This window comes from Panthera pardus, unplaced genomic scaffold, assembly GCF_024362965.1.
Source record: "Panthera pardus isolate Hobbes unplaced genomic scaffold, ASM2436296v1 HiC_scaffold_12, whole genome shotgun sequence".
In the NCBI taxonomy this organism is placed as follows: domain Eukaryota; kingdom Metazoa; phylum Chordata; class Mammalia; order Carnivora; family Felidae; genus Panthera; species Panthera pardus.
Window position 1 is genome coordinate 8,057,277 of NW_026526677.1, and position 16,619 is coordinate 8,073,895.

Here is a 16,619-nt window from a genome sequence, read left to right on the forward strand (position 1 = left end):
GGAGCCAGGGGCCCCTAAGGACTGGCTCCAGGTAGCCCGGATCCCTGCATTCTGGGGCTGCCTGGGGCCCCCACGGGGACTCCAGCGGTAAGAAGGCTGCGCTCTCAGGCCCCCGGTCCCTGCGGTGTCACTGGCTGAGGGAGGGTGTGAGAGGGCGTTTCTCCGGCTCCGGCACCTTGAGGCCTAAAAAGGGAAGGTTCAGCTCAGGCCAGACCCCTCGGGAGCTCCCAGCACCCACGGTGGCCCACAGGGCCCCACGCCTTGTGCCCTCCCGCTGCCCCTTGGGCTCCTCTCTGCTCTCCCCCTCCTCACTGTGGCTGTAGCCCGTCCTTGAACTCGCCAGGCCTTTGTTTCAGCTGTTACTCCTGCCTGGAATGCTGTTCCCCAGGTATGTCCACAGGACAAACCCTCACCTCCTCTCCTCGGCTACGCCGAGCACCTAGTTGGAACCGTTCCTGAGCTCCCTCACCCGGCTCTCCGTTCTCCCCAGAGCATGATCACCTCCTAAATATCCTGGGGCCGAGCTGCCCAGTACAGGACCGAGCACCTGAGATGTGGCGGGTCGGAACTTCTATGTGCTTGGGTATAAAATATCCACTGGGCTCAAAGACGTGGCAGGAAAAAAATCATATAAAACGTCTCATTAAGGGGGCGCCGGGGTGGCTCAGTCGGTTGAGCGGCCGACTTCGGCTCAGGTCACGGTCTCGCGGTGCGTGGGTTCGAGCCCCATGTCGGGCTCCGTGCTGACAGCTCAGAGCCTGGAGCCTCCTTCAGACTCTGGGTCTCCCTCTCTCTCTGCCCCTCCCCCGTTCACGCTCCCTCTCCTCTCTCTCTCTCTCCCCCAAAACTAAACGTTACAAAAAATTTTTTAAATAAATGACGATACATTTTTTTTAAATAAAACAGCTCATTAATGACTTTCCACACTGACCACATGGTGAAATGGTCACAGTTCAGGTGTACTGAGATGACGAAAATATGCTGTTAAAATTACTTTTACCTGTTTCTTTCTCCTTTTCTGATGAGGGCTCTAGAAGATTCTAAATTACACATGTAGTTCGCATCCTATTTCTACTGGACAGGGTTGTTGTAGATAATTATTATTTTAAAAAAAATTTTTTTTAACGTTTATTTATTTTTGAGACAGAGAGAGACAGAGCATGAACAGGTGAGGGGCAGAGAGAGAGGGAGACACAGAATCGGAAGCGGGCTCCAGGCTCCGAGCCATCAGCTCAGAGCCCGACGCGGGGCTCGAACTCACGGAGCGCGAGATCGTGACCTGAGCTGAAGTCGGACGCTTAACCGACTGAGCCACCCAGGCGCCCCGATAATTATTATTTTTATGCAACCTGTTTATGTCTGTCTGTCTCCCATCCCAGAATGTTCCCTGCTCTATCCCCAGCTGTACCCCTGCTGTATCCCTAGCACATCACCCGGCACTTAGCGAAGGCTCACTGTTAAGTAGACGGATGCATGAACGGGGTCTGCCAGGGGCCCCAGGCAGGGCAAATACCCCCACTCACCCTCTCGGTTGACATCTGCTTCGTGTTCTGACAGGGTCTCAATGGAGCCATCCCATCCCACGCCAGGTCCTGGGGGTGCACAAGGAAGCCAGTGGGCCACGGGGACCAGAGCAGAGGCGGGCAGGGCTTGTGGGGAGACCCAAGGGACAGGAGGGAAGCCCCCTCAGCCACGGAGCTGGGGAGCTAATAAGAGCAGGGACCCTCGGCTGTCACCTTTGCCATGGGCGCTGGGTGCCCCCAGGGGGCCTGGCCTGCGCTGTCGCTGTCGGAAACGTTGCCTGGGCATGTCCCCGGGGCTGAATGATTCAGAGCTTCGCCCCACGGGGAACCGTGAGCTGAGTTTCCGCCGCTGCCCCCCTGCCAGGGTCTCGTCCCGCAGGCAGAGGGAGCTCTGGGCTCTGCGCATGGGCGCCGGTGAAAGGGACCCTGCGAGAGGCAGGGAGGGTGTCCAGCCGGGAGGGAAGGGGCTGGGCAGAGCGGAGGGGCTGGCGGGGTGAAGCTGCCGAGGCGCAGGGAGAGGAGGCTGCAGAGGTGGGGGGGGGTAGCGGGGGGGGGGAGGGGTTAGGTCTGGGTGAATGAGGGTGGGGACGGGAGGCCGGCCCCTGTGCTGGCTCTGACACTGACTCACTGTGTGACCTTGGGCAAGGCACGTCCCCTCCCTGGGCCTCAGCTTCCTCGTCTGCTGACTGGGATAAATGACCTCTCACTAAAGTCCCCTGCTGCTCCGAGGTTCTAGGCACCGCTGTGGATGGGTGGGGACTGGGTGGGTGGCAGTGCAGGCAGGAAGGAGGTGCCAGCTGAGAGGGTTGTGGCAGGGCCAGGGGGCAAAGAGCCACATCTAGGCGGGGCCGGGTTGCATCAGGGAAGACCAGCGGGGGTGGGTGTGCACACAAGATGAAGGGAGATGCTGAGGCGTTGGCAGGCACCAGGGTGGGGATAGGAGACACGGGGTAGGGACCATCACGGTCACCCGGCCCCCAGACCCACCTGTCCCATCTGCCTCCCTGCCCTTGGGGAGCTCCGTCTCTGGGGGGCCCCCCAGGCTCTCGGTGCTGCCGGCCCCATCGGCCCCCAGGCGTGGCCCCCCATGGAGGCCCCCCTCCCGCCGGGGCCGCATCAGCCTCTTCACCTTGTCTGCCAACCAGCTGCCCTTCCTGGGGGCAAGAGGGCACAAGAGGGGGTAAGGCCAGGGAGCGAGGAGGGACAAGAAGGCCACGTTGGGGATGGCAAAGGCCCGGAGAGAGCAGGGCAGGGGCAGGGGTTAGGAGGATCCCCGGCTCCGGCGGGGTGGGGGGGAAGGGGCCCCTCACTTGATCCGGGGCAGGGGCCCAGGCTCCAGCACCCGGTACTGGTCCATGATCTTCTCCACCAGCTTCTGTTTCTCACGGCGCAAGGCGTTGAGCTGGTCCCTGGGAGGATGAGGCGGGGAGGAGGTGGGCGGGAGGCCCGGCAGGAGGAGGGCTCGCGCTCTGGCGGGTTACACACCGCCACACCCCCTGCTGCTTGTTCACACGCGGACACGCTCCAGGGCTCATAAGCTGCTGCGCTGCCAAGCCCGAGGCGGTCAGCCCCCAGCCCCTTCCCCACCACTTCCCCCACGAGCAGCCCAAGGGGTCTCCGGGGCCCCGCTCCAGCTCCTGCCACCGCCCCGGGGCCCCCCGCTCACAGGTACTCCCGCTGCTCTCGGTGTAGGTGGTCGCGGCTCTCCAGGCTGCGCTCCAGGAGCTCCCGGTTCTCCCGGCTCAGCGCCTGCACCTCGGCCAGCAGCTGCCGGTTCTCCTCTTCCTGGGCGCTCCGAAGCTCGGTCAACAGCTGGGGCGGCGGGGCAGGCGGGGGATTTAACGGGGCTCGGGGTGGCTACCTTCCGCCCCCTCCACTCGCCCCCTCCCCAGCCGCCCCCCCAGCCAGCGCCCACCCCCCCCCAGCCCATCCCTCCCCACACCTCGCACTGCGTGGTCAGCCGGCAGGCGCTCAGGTCCAGCTGCTGGTTCGACTCCCGCAGTCGCTGACTCTGCACCTCTAGCTGCGCTCGCTCCAGTTCCAGCCGCGCCAGCCGGCTCCGCAGCTCCCCGCGTTCACCCTGCAGCTCGCCTCGCTCCCGGGACACCTCCGCCAGCAGCATCTGAGCCCTGCCGAGTCAGGAGGAGATGCTCTCCAAGGGGGCCCTCCACCCCCTGCCAGGCCCCGCCTAAGGGCCAGAGAAGCCATGCTGGGGACAGGAGGCAATGCAGGCCCCCACGCGGACGGTGATGAACTTGCCAGCGGCCCGCTTCCCGGAGGGGCGCGCCGAGAACCGGCCTGGCTGGGCGGGGCGCCGGTACCTGTCGTGCTCACTCTGCAGCCTCCGCAGCTCCTCCTCCAGGCCCCGCTGCCGATGCCCGTCCTGCATCAGGCGTTCTCGCTCTGCCAGCAGGGCCACCTCCTGCGCCTCCACGTTGGCCCTCTGGGCCTGCAGCTGCTCGTGCCTGGGATGCACAGGGACTAAGAGGGCTGCAGGGGCCTGGGGCCGGGGCGAGGGGGCGGCTGGACTATCTGGACCCCCCGGGTCTGCCGTCTCCTAAGCACAGGCCTCTGAACAAAGCCCTGGGGCAGAATGCCACGCGAGGTGCCCCCCACTCCCGACGATGAATGAGCCTCGGGGCGAGAGCTCGCCCCGGAGCTCAGCCACGCGCCAGGGCACGGCAGCAGAGGTGAGGGCGTTGGGGGGGCGGGCGGTGCTTCCCCGCTGGGGTCAGACCGGCGGAGGGAGTCTGCTCCGGGCGGGCAGGGGGTGCTGGGGAGACAAGCTGGGTGTCTGGGGGAGGCTCACCGGCCCTGCAGCTCCCGGTGGGCCAGCTCCAGCGCCCGCATGTTAGCCTTGAGGTCGCGGTGTCGGGCCAGCAGTCCCTCTAGCTCGGCCTCCTGTCGCCGCTGCAGCTGAGCCAGGGCCTCGTGGTCCCGAAGCAAAGCCTGCTGCTGCCCCCGGGTCTCCTCGTGGGACTGCCGCGCCGCCCGCACCTCCTCCTCCAGCACCCCCAGCTTCCTATGCAGCTCCTGGCCCTGCCTCTCCAGTATAGACTTTTCAGCCTAGGACAGAGGAGGCAGCAGGGACCGCAGGGGTGCGGTCCCAGGCCAGAAAGGGGGGTAAGAGACGGGGGTGGGGGCGGGGACCAAAAGGCAAGGGGCAGGGCAGAGGATACGGCGAGAACTGTGGACAAGGCAGAGGGCTGGAGTGGGGGCAGCGGGGAGCAGAGAGCAGAGGCAGAGGTGAATGGGCAAGGAGAGGGGAGGGTGCTGGCGTCAGGCCGTGGAGGGCGGGGCAAGAGGCACAAGGCAGGGATGCGACCCATGGGGCAGGGGCAGGGGCAGGGAGGGCAGTAGGGACTAATGGCTGGCTGTTGAGAGGAACGCAGCCGAGCCAAATGGCATGGATGTGAGGGCCGGAGGCAGGCGGGAGGGGGTAGGAGCCAGGGAAGAAGCGTCAAAGGGAAGGAGAAGGACGGGGGAAGAGGGGTGCAGACTGGGGCGGCTGGGGTCGGAGGGTAGAGATAGCTGTGACGAGAGAGCAGGCAGGAGGAGCCGGCGGGGAGCTCAGGCAGGGAAAAGGGCAGGAACGAATAGGAAGGGGGCAGGCGGCCGTGGCTAAGTGGGCACGAGGCAGGGCAGGGGACAGGCCCCTGGGGCTGTCACCCACCTGCAGGCGGCTGCTGTGCTCCTGGGCCCGCTGACTCTGCAGGAGGAGCTCCTGGGCGCGGCCCTGCAGGTTGCCCAGCTGCCCCTCCAGGTGCTGGAGCTGCCCCTGCAAAGCCACCTTCTCGGCCACCAGCGTTGCATTCTGCCGGGAAGGGGGTCGGGGGGGTCAGCGGGGGCCAGGCCACGGGGGCCGCCCCTCCGCATGCCCACCGCACAGCAGTCAACACTCACGTTGCGTTCCATCTCGATGAGCCGCCCACTCTGGGCCCCCGGGATCCTCAGCTCATCGTGCCCCTCCGGCCCCCGTCCCACGGAGCCCTGGCGGAGCTGGAAGGACAGGCCCTGGGAGGTCATGCGGGGGGGGCGGGGGGGCGTGGAGGGGACCCTCTCGCCCTCGGCAGCACTTGACACGGCCCCTGGCCCGCCGCCACCAGGTCCCGCAGTCCCACGCTTCTGGCTCCCGCAGGTGCATGGGTCACTCTCCTTGTCGCTCCGTTCTGCAGCAGAGCCCAGCCTCTGCCCGGCCGCTTCTCCTGCCCAGAACACCCTTCCCACCCCTGCTCTTCCTCTGGGCCCCGGGGTCAATGCCACTTTGCCCCAACCAACCCTCTGTGTACCCACCAGGTGGCCTGCCGGGTGCCCACCGTCCCTCGGCACCCTGTGTCAGGGTGGCCTGTTTCCTCGCCCGGCGTGGGGACCCCACCACACCCCTGAGCTGAGCCCTGAGCCGTAAGCCTATGCAAGCAGGGGCCTCAGAAACAACGGCCGACCTAGAGCGACGACAGGGACTGAGCTCACTAGTAAGTGGGAGAGACTCAGAGCAGAGCCGCTGCTGGGTGCCGTCCATTTGAGGAATGGGGGAATCGAGGCCCCCCCCCCCCAGAAGACCACGTGGCCTGGGCAGCGTCAGCCTGACTCCCAGCACAGTGCTCTCCCCAGTAGGCCCAAGTTGGGCCTCAAGGCAAGGGAGTGGCCAAGACTCAAGGGGCGAGACCAGAGGGGCGGCAGGGACGGGAGCCCGGGGCGGAGCCTCACCTGGACCAGCTCCTGTTCCAGCTGCAGGGCCCTCATCTTGAGTTCCCTCAGCGCCTCCTCCTTGCTGGTGGCCGCCGCCTGCAGCTCAGCCTCCAGCCGCTGCTCCAGGCCCTGGTACCTGCCGGGAAGAAGCCTTGGCACCCACCCTTCCCCGAGTCCTGCCCGCCCCTCTCTGCCCCCTGGGCGATGACCCCACCTCTGTTGCTGGATCTCCTGTTCCCGCAGAAACGCCTGTCGCTCCAGACCCGCCTGTTCGAGCTCACTCTGCAGGTGTTCCAGCCGGGCCCCCAGCTCCTGGCCCCTCAACCAGGCCTTCTCTAGCTCCTGAGGGCGGGTGCGGCAGAGCCAAGGTCAGGCCACCATCCCCGCCCCGGATGGGGGGGGTGGGGGTGCAGAGGAGGCCTCGATCCCAAGGCCTCAGGGTCTGGAGACCTAGCTTTCTACCTTCCTCTGTCACCCTGCGCAAATGTCGGTTTTGGTTTTTAGGCTCTCAAGGCTCTGAGATCAAGAGTCCCTACTCTACCGACGAAGCCGGCCAGGCGCCCCGCCCCGGGCAAACATCTTTAACCCTTTGGGCCTCTACCCCCGCCCCCCCATCTGTAAAATGGGAGCATAGGCCTGGCTGCCCTGCAGAGGGACTACGGAAGAGCTGGGGACTGTAAGCCTGGCAGTGGGTGAGGGAGGCCTCTGATCCGGGAGTTAGAGACACTCGCCGGGCAAGCGTCTTTACCTCCCTGAGCCCCTGGCTCCTCACGCGCCCAGGAGCAGCTAGATGTGCCCTCCGTGATGAGGCCAGGCTGGCCATGTGAGGGCAAGAGGGGCTTGAAAGAGGCAGATCTGAAGAGCGCCCTCAGCCACACGGAGATGGCTGCAAGGATAGGGATGTGGCCAACGTCAGGCCCAACCACAGTGGGGGCTGGGGGGGGGCGGGGTGGGGAGAGCCGCTGCAGGCCCGCCAGGCCAGGCATCCTGTGGCGGTTGGGCCGCACCATCGTGGAAGGGGGCAGGAGGCCCACTCTGGCCTGTGGGCCTCGGAGGGCGATGGGCCAAACCATTCTGGGAGGTGGGGGCGGGGCTGCCAGGATGAAACCACAAGGAAGAACCAACTCCGACCAGCAGCCTACCATATCCTTGTTCTGGAAACCAAGTCTACGGCCTTTGCTCTGATCTTCTAGGCTTTGCAGCCCCACCCAGTCTCCCCCCGCCCACCCCCGGGGTTGGCTGGAAAACTACAAGTCCCATGAGGCCCTGCTGCCTGTTGCCTCACCCCTCCCCACCCCAACACCACCATTACAGCCCAAGGGCTAAGGGTGAGAATAACAGTGACACAGATTAAAAGAGGCTTGAACCTCTGGCCCCTCCCAGGCCCCGGCCACAGCCCTCAGTGCCCCGATTTCTCTACCCAGCCCGCCTGGACAAGCCCTTTGGCCCCTGGTTCCCTGGCTAGCCACCTCCTCCTACACCACACCCAGTTAGCACCAGGAACCTCTCTGCCCGGGAAATCTCACAACATTCCCCTGTGTCCTCAGGCCCTTCTAGCCCCGCCAGCCCTCCCCTCCCCTGCACTGCCCACCTGCCTACATTCACTCCAGAGCTGCCCCCAGCCCTCTACGTTCATTATCTAACAGGATCCTGTAAGGCGTGACATTTTTACTCCGTCTTATAGGTGAGGAAGCCGAGAGTCGGGGCAAGTAACTCGCCCCTAACCACACAGCTGGTAGGCGGGGGATCTGGGCTCTAAGCCAGGTCGGCCTGAGAGCATCTCTCAGTCACGTCCTGCAGAGTGGACCCCGCAGACAGCTTCTCGGCCTTGCCTTCTCACCCACGCCCCCGTTCTCACATTCCCCCGGGCCTGCCCTGCGCAACGCCTAGCCCTGGGCGCACCCCACAGTGTGTTCCCCACTCTTCTCCTTCAGAGGGGTCTCCCAGCAAATCACTCCTTCTCCCTGAATCCCAGCATCCTCTGTACAACAGGGATGAACCCGGACACTGTGCTCGGCTGGAAGATTCGATTCCTCGTCCGCAGCCCACCCTCCCCCGTGGCACGGGCCCCCCGCTGGCCCCGAACACCCTTCTCAATTGCCTCCTAGCCTCCCCCGCTTCCCCCCAGGGGCCTCTCAACACGAGTACCCGACTACTCGGCTCGCCCTCAACCCTCCACCGGGTTTCAAGGTCATGGGCCTCTTGTAAAGGTCATGGAGGTCATCTCCTTCACAAGCACAGCCGCAACTCGCAACTCGTTCCTTAGCTTGAAAGGAAGACAGAGGCCCTGCCCAGCAGGGACCCGGCTTAGTGAATTCTCTGCCTAGGTTCCTTCCACTTCGCACCTCACACCCCACCCCTACACGGTCACGCCTGCGCCTCCTCCTGGCTCACTGCCATTCTCTCTCCTCCTCCAGGAAGCCTTCCGGGACATGCCGCGGCCTAAGTCCAGTGTGCTTCCTGGACTCCCACAGCTCCCTGCACAGTCCCATCACCACCCTAGACTATGAAAGCCCCTCCCCCCCAACGAGCACGGGCACACTGGCTGCCTGGTACAGCACCTGGCGGCAAGGTCCCCTCAACACGCTTGAGCACACAAAGGAAGGCGTTTCCAGGTTTTCTCTCTCCTCCATGCCCCGTCCCAGCCCCAGCCGGCCTCACCTGCCACCAGGACCACCGGCACCACCTCCTGAGGGCCCGAGGGAACACCAAAGGGACACACCAAGGGGACCCTCCCCAAACCCAACCTCACAAAGGCTTGTCCACACGCTTGGGTGGCTTTCCCTGCCCGGGGCCAGAGTACTGACGCCCACAAGGCTGGCCCAGCACGCCTCTCTGGCCCTGCTCCCCCACCTCCCAGGCCCCTCAGCGTCATTAATGCCTTCAGGTCTCTGCACATGCTGTTCCCTCTACATGAAATGTCCTTCCCACCTGGTGGAACCTTGACCACTCCTCAGAACCTTCTCCAAAGCCTCCCTGCCCCCACCCAGGCACCCTCTCCCACGGACTCCTGCCCACTTTGCTCTTGATAATGACCATGTCTTGAGCCTCTGTCAAGCAGGAACTAGGCTCGGCACACCGTGATCTCCCTTGATCTTCAAAAGACCCACTGAGACAGCTATGCAGAGCCGCCCGCCCCCCCCCCCCGTTTGACGGAGGAGGAATAGGGTAGAGGGGACTCAGCTGCCACAGTCAGAGAGCCGGGATTTGCACCCAGGCGGTCAGGCTCCGTACCCACACTCTCATCCCCTGCTACAGCCCACCCCTCCAGAGGGAGGGGACATCCGTCCTGTGACCCAGGTCAAGGGCACCTTTGGAAGGCAGAGGTGGACTTTTACCTTTCGGTCTCCAGCCCCGGCCAGGTGCTGGGGCGCTCGGTGGCTACCGATGGGATTGATCACCCAAACCCCAGCAAGTGACTCAGGCCCCCGTTTCCCATCCCAGGCCGCGAGCCCCAACATACCTCCTTGAGGGCCTGCCTCTCCCTCTCGGCCTCCTGCAGGCGTTGACGGCCCTCGCTCTCCAGCACTTGAAGCCGCTCCTCGGCGGCCTCGGCCCGGGCCCTCAGTCTGGGCCCCTCGCGCTCCCACTGCCTCCGCTCTCGGCCCGATGTCGCCAGGGCCTCTGCCAGCGCCTCCCGTTCACGCGCCGCAGCCTCCAGCTCCCGGCCGGCTGCCTCCACTGCCTCCCGCAGCCGAGCCTGCTCCCTGGCCCGGGCCTCCACTTCCCGCTGGGCCTCGGCCTCTGCCTTCCGCGCCTGAGCCAGCTCCTCGGAGAGCCGGGCGGCCTCCGTGGCTCGGGCCTCCAGCCGCCGGGCCTGGGCCTCTAGCTCCGCTCCCAGTGCCTCGGCCTCCCTCTTCAGCTGGGCCACCTCCTCCCTCAGGGCCTCCTGCTCCGGGACACCACCAGCCGGGATCTCCCCTGGGATCGGCCCCTCCCAGGTCTGGGCCTCCGAAGCCCCTTCCGACTTCTGCTGTGGATTTTGCTGCGCTGGGTCCCCAACCAACCCCTCCAGCTTCTGTGCATGTTCCCTGCCCTCTGTCTGCCCCTTGAGTAGGTCCAGCCCTTGGCCTGGGGTCTCCTGCCCCTCCATTTGAGCACAGAGGCTAAGCTCCGAGGCTGCAGGCTTGCTCGCAGGGCCCTCCTGTCTCCGCACCTGGGCTTCGGGCCCTGACTCTCCAGTGTCTCCTCCCGACGGCTCAGCCTGAATTTCAGTCTCTGGATCTTGAGATGGGACCGCGGAGGTGGGAGTCTGGAGAAGGGCTCCATGGCCAGCCTTCTCCAGGGACTCCTGTGCTGCTACAGCAGAACCTGATTCCTGGAGGGTCAAGTCTGAGGTCCGAGGGGTCATGGCAGCCGTCTGGAGGGGCCTCTCTATCACCTGTGGGCCTGAGTCAGATGCCTGGGGACGCACAGGTGATCTCGCAAGGGCCGAGTCTGACACGGGGGAAGCCAGGTCCAAGGCCTGGGTGCCTCCATCCCCCACCTGGCCAGCCAAACCCTGGGGGCCACGGTCTGAGGTCAGGCAAGTCTGGGGAGCCACATCCGGCTCTGGAACCAAGGAGTCCTCGCTCTGCTCTTCCAGCAGGGGGTGCTGAGGGCACATGAGAGGACCGGTCAAGCCCAGAGGAGGAGGCAAGGAAGGACCTGTTGGCCGGTTGGGGGAGGGGACTCACCTGGCCTCCAGGCTGCCCCTGTAGCACCTGTAGCAAGCCCCGAAGCTCCTGGTTCTCCTTCTCCAGGGTCCGCAGCCGCCGGGCCTCTGCCTCTCTCACTTCATCATGAAGTGAAGGAGCTGCTCCGGGCGGGGGTGCTGGGACATGGGCGATGCGGTCAGGGCCCCTCTGTACCCTCTGCTGGGATCCCCGGCTCTTCACATCCACCCCTACACCCCCCCCCAACACCTTGGGGAAAGGATGAAGTCAGCAGCCAGCCCCACCAGAGTTGCAGGAAACCACAGGCAGCCCCCCTACCCCCGCGGTCCCCAGCCCCTCTTCTGGGGCCCTACTCACCCTCCCCAGGAGAGCCCAGGGGTGGCTCCAGGCTCCGCTGAAGCTCGAGCTCCAGCTCCACATTCTCCTCGGTCAGCTGGTCCACCTGATGCCGCACAGAGTCCAGCTCCTGGGGGAAGGACGGGGTCAGACAAGCCCTCCTCACCATGGCCGGGCCAAGAGTGTGGGCTAGATCACCAGGGGAAAAAAGGAGTAGGGGGTCACAGGGAGCACTGGAGAACGCTGGGGGGCCATTGGGGTTACCAGGGGTCACAGATGACAGAGTGACTGGGGGTCCCCGGGGCAGTCTCACCGCGTGGGCCTCGCCCAAACGAGTCCGCAGCAACAGGTTCTCACGCTGGGCCTCATGCAGCCGAGCGCAACGCTCTTGAGCGGCCTCCAGCTGCTCCTCCAGGAGCGCCTTCGAGGCTTCCAGAGCCCCCGAGAGCACCCGTTCCTCCTGGTGGGGGAGCAGAGACGACCTGTGGTGTGAGGCTGCCCCCAAGCACTTCAGGCCTCACCTCTCCCTTCCATCTGCCCCTCCCTCTCCAAGGTCTTTCCAGGGACCACTTCCCAAGCACCTGGCCCCGCCCCTTCTGTGTAGGCCACGCCCCTTCCCTCCCAGACCCTCCTCCCAAGGTGGCGTCCTTCTAGGATCCACAGCGAGGGGCTCACTCCAGGCAGCTCTTCCCCTACACTCATCCTCTCCAGGACCTACCCCTGCCTACCGTCCCCACCTCTCCCTTCCCTCTGTCCCATCCTCCAGAGGGCTTTGCCCCAGACACCACCTCACCCGTTTCTCCTGGCGGTGACTGCTCGGTCCCCAAGACCAAGCCCTCCCTTCTCCAGGCCAGCCCCCAATTCGCTCCCCGCCCCCCCCCCCCGGCCCACCCCGTCCCCTGCGGGCCCCGCCTCCCGCCTCACCTCCAGCTGGCTTTTGCAGGCCTCGGCCGCCTGCAGCCGCTCGCGGCAGCGTCGCAGCTCCTCCTGCAGGCGGGGCAGGCGGCCGGCGCGCTCCCGCAGCGCCTCTACCTCCTCGCGGTACAGCTCGGCCCGCTTGGCCTGTCCCGACAGCGCCTGGGCCTGAGCCAGACGGTGCGGAGCTGGGGACGGCCAGCCGCGGGCCAGAGGGATCAGGGAGGGGGAGGACCCCGGCTGGCGGCAGGCAGCGGGGCAGAGGGGGTGTGGGGAGAGGGCTGGGGAATGCGGCAGCGGCGGGGAGCATCTGAGCGCACCTCCTGGCGGAGCCTTCGGATTTCGGCCTCCAAGCCCTGCACCTCCGCCTGGGAGTCTAGCAGCAGCTCGGCCTTCTCCTCCCTGGAGAGGAGAGAAGGGACGCTGGAGGGGCGGGGGAACCCGGAACCCCCAGGCCTGATCCCACCCATCTGCATCCGCGCCTAACCTGCCCCTCTCCCTCCAGGTCCGCCTCCCAGCCTGGGGCACTCACAGCTCCTGCCGCAGGCGCCGCAGCTGGGCCTTGGTGTTGGCCAGCTGCAGGGCCAGGTGGTGTGAGGGACCCTCTGGAGGAGTCCTAGCAGGAGCCTCCGGCAGCAAGGGGGCCGGCTGTCTCTCCAGCAACAGTTCGGCCAGGCGCTGTGCAAAGTCAAGGGTCGGGAGCCAGAAATAACCCACCCCATGCGCCCTCCCCACCCCCACCCCCCGCCCCCCAGTCTGGCTCTTGCAGCTCTGCTGGTCCAAGACCCCCCATGCGAACCCCGCATCTGGCCCCAACCCCCAGTTCCTCCCACATCTGGGTCCCCAGGGTCCTCCCAGCCCTCCACCTGGGCGGTGCCATGCCCCCTACCTGGGCCCCCACGTCGCGCTCCCGCGCCAGCCTTAACAAGGTCCCCATCAGGCTCCGGAACAGCATCTCCAGCTCCTGAGGCTCCAGCTCCCCAGGCTCTCGCCCAGCCAGTGCCAGCACCACGCCTGCCCCAGGCTGGGTCACCTGGACCAGGTAGAGAGAGCAGTTCAGCCGAGGAAGTGGAGGGGCAGAGTGCCCCCCGGTGGCAGGGCCAGTCCCAGGCTGTGGATCAGCCCTAGTACCTCCTGGATAGCAGCAGCCAAGTCACTCTGGACCTCGAGGCTGAGGCCCTGGATGTGTCGGATGAAGAGTTCCCGGTGCTGGCACTGCAGGCAGACAGAGTGGAAATGCTGGCACCAGGTGTCTCTCCCACCTCTGCCGCCAAAGCTGAACCCTCCCATCCCCTCCCCTCCCCCGCTCACCTGCACTGACGCCCCCAGCAACAGCCGAAGGATGCCTTCCAACTCCTCCACTGCCTCCTCTGCTGGGCACAAGCCACAAAAAGTTAGGGGTGGAGGGAGGGGGTAGAGGCAGGAAGGGGTGGTGGGAGAGAGCACCTGAGAAGGGGTCAAAAGCCAACGTCTGGAGGTCTGGGGGTGGCGACAGGACCAGCAGCTGCAGCTCCTCCTGGGGGCAGAGGGGACAGGAGGTGGGAGACGGGCCTTCCCACGGGTCTGAGGCTCAGCCTCCCCTCCCCAGCCCCTCACCTGGTAGAAGTCCCTCAGGCGGCCCCACAGGTGGTTCAGGTTCCGCACTCGCCAGGCTGCGGGGCCATCAGGGCCGCTGACCCTCTGAAGTCCTCCTCGGGAACTGGGAATTCTGGGCACAGGGAGCCGGGTGGGAGGGGCAATCAGGGACCCACCTGCCCCAAGCAAGCTCCACCCACCAGCCCTCAAGCTCCTCCCAGCAGCCTGTGGAGGGAGGGGCCACCTCAGACCCCCGGGCTGGCGGGCTGCTTCTTACACGATGCCCAGCACGCGGAGCAGCAGGGCCCCATCGATGAGATGCAGGAACCTCTTCTCCGGGCCAAGGGGCCCCTCTCCTTCCTCCTCCTCTTCCTCCTCCGGCTCCTCCGCCTCTCCCACTAGGCCGGCCAGTCCCAGCGCCTGTGGGGGAGTGGAGACGGGTCGGCCGGCCCGGTTAGGAACTCCCCTACCAGCAGAGTGACTCCCCAGCCCCTCTGACCTGCCCCCTGAGCCCGTGCAGCCTCCTCCTCTCCTTTGCCCTGAAGGCCTCCGGACCCCTTTTCCTTCCCGAAGCCTACCTGGACTTCTCCAGCCCCACATTTGAGCCCACCCCTGCCCTCCGGCCCCGACTCTACCGGACCCTCCCCCAAACCCGGCACTGGCCCCTCCCCCGCTCTCACTTCCCCTCCCCACACCCCTCCCACCTGCCCCCTCACCCAGGTGGCCAGGCTCCCACTCAGGAAGTCTCTGAGTCTGGGCCCCTTGCCCCCATCCATGACAGGGTCAGGGTGTTGGTCCCGCTGTGGCAGCTACACCTGCCCCAAGAGGAAGAGGAAGTCCCCCGGTCGGGGATCCCGGCCCGGCCACAGACACCCTGTGCAGCTTCCTCCTTCCGGGTGCACGCAGGCCTGTGCGCCCCCACTGTCCTGCCTCGGCCCCCACCTCACCACCCCACATCCTCCCAGCATCTCCGCAGGGCCAGCCCAGGGGTTAGCAGGGGAAGGTGGGGTCAGGGCCGCGCAGGGGTAAGGCCACCAGCTCTCCCGGCCCAAGGAACAATGGCCGGTGAGCCCTCCGCCTCTCTGGAAACTTGAAACCAGAGAAGGGGACCTCTGCCTTGCATCTCCCAGGGCCTCTGGGAAGCCGGTGGCAGATGCTACCGCCCCAGTAAGTCTCCTCTGCACCCCAGCCAGAAGTGAGAACCCCTCCTCTGACCCCACCCTCCCCCATTCTCTGTGCACCCTGCACTGAGCCAGGACCCTGGGCGGTGGCTCTGCGACCCGACGGGCCTCAGTTTCCCGGCTGTAAAAGAAATGGCTTGGACTCCGGCCTCTGGGGGACTGGGGGAAGACGCGTACAGCCGAGGCCAGCAGCAAATGTCTCAGACAGACATTTGCCCGGGAGGACACCCCAGCTCCCTCACTGCTCACTACGGACCCTCCAGATTCATTCTGTCATTCACCGGTTCGGAGCCGGACAGTGCCCGGTGCTGCCATGGTGCAAAAGCCACATAGTCCCCGCACCCGTGGGCCTCCCAGTACACTGGGGAGGCGGCCGCCCCCCCAAAATCACACACGCGCTCAAAATGTAGCATTGCAGCCATCCTATGTGCGTAGACAGCAAAGAGACGGATTTCCTGGGAGGGCCAGGGAAGGCATCCCAGAGGGGGCTCCTCGAGGAAGCTGAGATGGGGTGGGGGTGGGGGGCTGGGTCAAGTAGACAAAGTGGGGAGGCGGGGAGAGAGCAGAGACAGAATGTGCAAGGGCTCTGCGGCAGCTAGAAGCCCGGCCAGCGCCAAGTTCAGGAATTATTCATGTGTCATTGATTCCAAGACACTTGATTGCTCACGTTTAAGTCTCGGAAGTCAGGTTACCTTGTAGAGTGGCTTTCTGGCTGGCGGCAGTCCTCACGTAGCTGTCACTGCCTGCCTGTGCCCACACTTCAGAAGCATCACACCCTGCAGAAAGGGAGTCAGCAGCTTGGAAGAAATCCCCGGAGGCAGGAGCTGAGCACTCCTGGAACCCCAGGATTCAAACGGTGGGAGCCCCCAGGGAGGCGAATTAGGCTTGTCACTAACACTCCCAAAGCAGAAGTCATTGCAGAGCTGGGCTGAGAGCCGCCTCCTACGGCTGTTGGTTTTTCTGGTTGTCGTACGGATCGTGGAGGGGGCTGCCGCTCTCTCGCCAGCATTCTCGATGGCTCCCTGGAGGAGGTGGCAGCGAAACATACAGGCATCACGCCTCTATTGATTGGACTCTAAATGTGAAGGAGTTTTCCAAACCATAAACAATTTATCTTGTTTCTATTTTCCGTTTTACGTGTGTGCCTCAGACTTATGATGAGAGCCTATGTCTAAGTCAAAAAGAGCTCCTTCGGGAAGCATAAAATAAAGGCTCTCGTGATGAAAGAGACTCGGGACGTAGTAAACTGGCAGCATTCTTTTTTCCCTCGGTGGCATCTTTCACAATTGATGACATCTTAGAGTTGATGAAAGATGGGGCGATAAAAACAACCTTGACAAACACAGGTTTGCCACGAGCCAGTCATGGGTACGAGTACTTTACGCTCGTTGACTACTCTGTATTGAACTCGTATGTAAAATGAGGACTTGGGGCGCCTGGGTGGCTCAGTCGGTTAAGCGTCCGACTTCGGCTCAGGTCACGATCTCGCGGTATGTGAGTTCGAGCCCCGCGTCGGGCTCTGTGCTGACTGCTCAGAGCCTGGAGCCTGTTTCAGATTCTGTGTCTCCCTCTCTGTCTGACTCTCCCCCGTTCATGCTCTGTCTCTGTCTCAAAAATAAATAAATGTTAAAAAAAAAAAAATTAAAAAAAAAAAAATGAGGACCAAGGCGGGGCGCCTGGGTGGCTCAGTCGGTTGAGCGTCCGACTTCCGGCTCGGGTCATGATCTCGCAGTCTGTGGGTTCGA

General features: G+C 64.7%; 1 protein-coding gene across 7 annotated transcripts; it reads right to left on the reverse strand.

The window, feature by feature from the left end:
• Window positions 1–27: 27 nt before the first annotated feature.
• On the reverse strand, window positions 28–16,272 carry CCDC88B (coiled-coil domain containing 88B). 7 transcript variants are annotated; one of them, XM_053899544.1, is made up of 30 exons: window positions 15,771–16,272; window positions 15,567–15,650; window positions 14,410–14,508; window positions 13,971–14,113; window positions 13,715–13,826; window positions 13,565–13,634; window positions 13,430–13,488; window positions 13,250–13,333; window positions 13,008–13,151; window positions 12,651–12,796; window positions 12,439–12,520; window positions 12,128–12,286; window positions 11,517–11,663; window positions 11,225–11,333; window positions 10,889–11,025; window positions 9,676–10,806; window positions 6,427–6,554; window positions 6,231–6,348; window positions 5,427–5,522; window positions 5,197–5,337; window positions 4,333–4,589; window positions 3,845–3,988; window positions 3,466–3,652; window positions 3,190–3,335; window positions 2,834–2,932; window positions 2,511–2,677; window positions 2,152–2,265; window positions 1,737–1,949; window positions 1,524–1,592; window positions 28–183 (listed from the first exon to the last, which is right to left on the reverse strand). In XM_053899544.1, exons 3-30 carry the CDS (start codon window positions 14,467–14,469, stop codon window positions 128–130), a joined length of 4,518 nt encoding a protein of 1,505 aa, XP_053755519.1. In that variant the 5' UTR covers window positions 14,470–14,508; window positions 15,567–15,650; window positions 15,771–16,272; the 3' UTR covers window positions 28–127. The 7 variants fall into 7 exon arrangements, 6 of the variants coding, with proteins under 6 accessions (XP_053755519.1, XP_053755520.1, XP_053755518.1 ...); XM_053899545.1 differs by lacking the exon at window positions 15,771–16,272 and having other exon boundaries at window positions 15,567–15,737; XM_053899543.1 differs by lacking the exons at window positions 15,567–15,650; window positions 15,771–16,272 and having other exon boundaries at window positions 14,410–14,544.
• Window positions 16,273–16,619: the final 347 nt, after the last annotated feature.